We start from the raw sequence: 4,273 nt of genomic DNA, 5'->3' as shown, positions 1-4,273 counted from the left end.
CTAAACAACAACTTTAGAGGTTTTGGACTTAAATGAAGAGGGTCAGGTTGTTGATGCTGGGTTGGTGAAGATCATAAATATGAGTTCATTGTTTGTCCTTAATTGATGTGTGCTATTTATGGAATAAATCTGAGTAATAAACTTGTACAAGAAAATGTGATGTAATGAGTTGGTGGATTTAGGGTTTAAAATTGTGGAATTTGATTTGCACTCAATGGTTTAGATCATGATGTTTTGAAATTTCATTTTCAGGTACTGATGTGTTCACTGTGAAGATACACCATGGAGGAAGGTTTCACAGTGAGAGAGGTTTAAATAGGGTTTATAGAGGGGGAGAGGTAGTGTATGTTGATGGAGTAGACCCTGATAAAGTGTCTTTGACAAGGCTACACTATTGGGCTTATGATCTAGGGTATCAAAACCCTCCATTACAGATGTGGTTTAGGATTCCTGGTAGTGAGGAAGGGAGTGGATTTCTGCCAATTAGTGATGACAAAGATGCAATCGACATGTGCACCTTTGTCTCCCCAAGAACAATGACCATTGACATGTACATTGTTTGCTTAGGTGAGAGGAGAGTGTTTAGGGAGGATGAGCTGAATAAGTTTGATGACGATATTGACCACACACGTTTCATGGGTTGGTGGATTGATGACATTGAAGAAGGGCCCAATGTGACTTCAGAGAAAGAGGATGAGGATGAAGATTTGATTGATGAGTTTATTCCTGAAGTTGTGGCAGTTGTAGAGGTGGATGATGATGATGAGCCAGAAGTTGGTAATGGGCCATTACCTACAGAGAATGATAATGGGCCAGTACATGGTAATGATGATGGTGGGCTTCCAAGTGCTTCTGGTGTGACCCAAACTGAAACGCAAAGAGGGAAGAAAAGAGCAGTTGACAAAGGCAAAGGAAAACAGAGAGTGGAAGAAGACATCCCAGCAGCAAAGAAAAAGAAGGGAAGACCAAGGAATCAAGTCCAGAAGAGGTATGCCACTAGATTTGGAGGGGAATCTTCAAGACAAGTAGAAGAACAAGTTGAGGGTTCTGAGCACCCAGATGAAGTACACGGTTCCTCTGAAAGTTCAACAGATTCAGAGGACTCAAACTTTGAGGGAATTATTGATTCTAATAATGATCTCCATGACGAGGATGATGACATCCAGTTTGAACAAAATGTGGATGGTAACCGGGTTAATGAGTGGGATGAGATGGGGTATGAGGGAAACATATCAGAGGATGATGGATTTGGTTCAGAGGGAGAAGATGAAGATTAATTAGTATTCATCAGATGAGGATGGTCAAGACAGAGCCAGGTTTCCTGTCAAGTGTAGGAAAAGGTTCAGCCAGTGGAGGCAGTTTAATGCAAAGGATGATATGAAGAACCCTACATTTGAGTTGGGGATGGAGTTTGCAAACTCTAAGGTGTTCAAGAATGCTATTAGGAAGCATTCTGTTATAACAAAGAAGGAGCTTAGATTTAAACCAAACACAAGGCACAAGGTGAGCTTCTGCTACTAGTTGTCTTGTTTATCCATTTTGGTTAACTTGTGTTAGGATTATGTGTTTCTAACTTTATCATGTGTTTTGCTTAGGTGTGTGCTGTCTGCAGGACATCTCCTAACTGTCGATGGATGATTTATGCATCAAACACTGATCTAGACAACCCCACCTTATTCATCAAAAGTTTGCGGCTTGAACACACTTGTAGTTCACTTGTTGGGAAGGTCTACCATATGCATGCTCCCTTCATTGCAGAAGAATATCAAGAGTTTTTTATGAGTGATCCAAATTGGACAAGGGAAGGCATGCAGAATGCAATTAACAAAGACTTTGGCATGTCAGTTGGATATCAAATGTGTTATCGAGCCAAGATGAGAGCCAAGAAGCTAGCTCAAGGCAGCTATGAGGACCAGTACAATTTGGTGGAATCATATGCACGTGAGCTCAAGAAGACGAATCCTGGAACTTCAGTTTGGATACAAACTGAACTTGATGGGGAGATAGTCAGATTCAAGAGGATTTACATTTGTATTGCTGCTTTGAAAAAGGGTTGGAGAGAGGGATGTAGACCATACATTGGGTTGGATGACTGCCACTTAAAGACTGTGCACAAAGGTCAGCTCCTCTCTGCAGTTGGAATAGATGGAAATAATGGAATATATCCAATAGCATGGGCAATTGTTTAGGCAGAAACTAGGGAGAGTTGGACATGGTTCTTGGAGTTCTTGAAGGCAGATCTTGACATCCATCACTCAAGGCATTATACCTTTATGAGTGACAAGCAAAAAGGCCTTGAGCAGGCCATTAAAGAGTTGTTTCCGGATGCTGCACATAGGCATTGTGTAAGGCATCTGCATAACAACTTCAAGAATGATGGACACACAGGTACATTGTTGATTTGCATTCTCTTCTTCTTATGTTTAGTTGCATGAACATTTGTTCGAACATAGGTTTTTTATGTGAATACTATTGGTTGTAGGTTTGGAGTTGAAACAGAAATTATGGGTAGTGGCCAGAAGCTGTACCATGAATACATTTAACGAGGCAATGGAAGATTTGAAGAAAAGCTCACTTACTGGATGGCAATGGTGCTTGGATAGGCCAGCCAAACATTGGTCAAAGTCACACTTTGACCATAAATTCAAGTGTGATTTTCTTTTAAATAACCACAGTGAAAGCTTTAACAAGAGTGTGCTGCCAGCAAGGAAGAAACCTATACTTGCATGTTTGGAAGAAATTAGATTAGCAACCATGGTCAGATTAGCAAACAGAAGGAATTCTGGCCCTAATTGGAAGTGCAAAGTTGGACCAAGAGTGGAGAAGCAGCTGAAAAAGAATGCAGAGTCCAGCCATGAATATAGACCTGTTCCTTCAAGTCTTTGGAGGTATGAGGTTCAAGGAAGAGGGGTGGGGTGTAAAAGTGGAGTAGTTGCACAACAGTCAGTTGCATTGGATCTTAGAAGTTGTACTTGTCAAAGATGGGATGTATCTGGCTTGCCTTGCGAGCATGGAATAGCTGGAATCTATTCAAAAGGCATGACACCTGATGATTTTGTGGATCCATACTACAGCAAGGACATGTACATGAAGGCATATGAGCCTGTCATGCATCCAATAACTGGAGTGACTGAGTGGGAGAAGATTAATAGGCCAATTGCACCACCTCTGTATAGGAAGCAGCCAGGAAGGCCTAAAACAGCTAGGACTAAGGAACCGGGTAAGGTCTTTTCAAAATGGGTTTATGTTTATGCAGTTAGTTCAATTTTGGTTTCTAACTTGCACAAATCACTTGAATTTCTTGTAGGTGAAGTAGCCCCACCTCCTGGATTAACAAAGCTGCCTAAGGTGTATTACAGCCAGGTTACCTGTGGGATTTGTAAGCAAAAAGGTCACAACAAGAGAACCTGCAAGAAAATAAATGAGGTAACCAGATTTTTATGTGTAATTGTCATTGTTGGAAGTGTTGTGATTCTGTTGTTCGATGTGTTGTCACCAATTTGTGTGCAAATTATATGTGTTGTGATTCACTTTGTTGGTTCACTTTGTTGTTATGCTTATGTGCAGGCCCAAGCTCAACAAAATGTGCAGCCCCAAGCTGCTGACCCTATGGAGCCCCAAGGTGTTGAGAATGTGCAGCCCCAAGCTACTGAGCCTATCCAGCCACAATCTCCTCACCTAGTGCAACCCCAAATTGCTGATCTTGTGCAGCCCCTAGCTCCTAACCCAATGCAGCACCAAGCAGAAAATGAAGAAGGCCCTGAAGATGATCATGTAGCTACCCAACAATCACAAGTTACTACAGCTACAGAAAGCTCATCTCAGCCCCAATTCAAAGCTAGAAGGTTCAAGTCACTTGCTCGCAGAAAACCCAGGCCTCAATAGATGACGCGCTTTTGGGAAGCGCATAATTTAACCCTGAAAATATCGTTAGTAGTATAAGCAAATAGGGATCGTTCTATTCCGGGGATTGAGGGTACACCTGTCATTGTGAAACAAATAAAGAAAAGTATTATTTACAAAAATAAAATAAAGAATAAATATATACAATTGAATAAACAAATAAAGAATTAAAATAATAAAGTATTATTTACAAAAATAAAGTAAAGAATAGAAATATATACAAGTAACAAAATAAAAAGGAAGGGGGGTTTAAGAATTATAGAATTGAAAATTAAGATAAAGAAAATATAAAAACACATGTACAAGAATGAAACATAAGAAACAAAGATTAAACCCAAGTTTATCATTGAATTCGAATTAACCCTACATT

The 4,273-nt window shown here is 40.2% G+C and overlaps 2 protein-coding genes across 2 annotated transcripts; both read left to right on the top strand.

Moving 5' to 3' along the window:
* Positions 1-1,092: 1,092 nt before the first annotated feature.
* Positions 1,093-3,911, top strand: LOC121051088. Its single transcript, XM_040513041.1, has 2 exons — positions 1,093-2,388; positions 2,483-3,911. The coding sequence occupies exons 1-2, from the start codon at positions 2,274-2,276 to the stop codon at positions 3,883-3,885; spliced, it is 1,518 nt and encodes a 505-aa protein (XP_040368975.1). The 5' UTR covers positions 1,093-2,273; the 3' UTR covers positions 3,886-3,911.
* LOC112170581 lies at positions 1,378-2,189 on the top strand. The gene is made up of 2 exons (XM_024307930.1): positions 1,378-1,503; positions 1,596-2,189. Exons 1-2 carry the CDS (start codon positions 1,378-1,380, stop codon positions 2,187-2,189), a joined length of 720 nt encoding a protein of 239 aa, XP_024163698.1.
* Positions 3,912-4,273: the final 362 nt, after the last annotated feature.

Source organism: Rosa chinensis, chromosome 1, assembly GCF_002994745.2.
Source record: "Rosa chinensis cultivar Old Blush chromosome 1, RchiOBHm-V2, whole genome shotgun sequence".
Lineage (NCBI taxonomy): Eukaryota > Viridiplantae > Streptophyta > Magnoliopsida > Rosales > Rosaceae > Rosa > Rosa chinensis.
This window is presented reverse-complemented; position numbering and strand designations above follow the sequence as displayed.

Coding starts and splice junctions, on each gene's coding strand:
- LOC112170581 (XM_024307930.1), top strand. CDS start 1,378: ATGAAGAACCCTACATTTGAGTTGGGGATGGAGTTTGCAAACTCTAAG. Junction 1,504..1,595: donor AACCAAACACAAGGCACAAG/GTGAGCTTCTGC, acceptor TGTTTTGCTTAG/GTGTGTGCTGTCTGCAGGAC.
- LOC121051088 (XM_040513041.1), top strand. CDS start 2,274: ATGAGTGACAAGCAAAAAGGCCTTGAGCAGGCCATTAAAGAGTTGTTT. Junction 2,389..2,482: donor CAAGAATGATGGACACACAG/GTACATTGTTGA, acceptor TATTGGTTGTAG/GTTTGGAGTTGAAACAGAAA.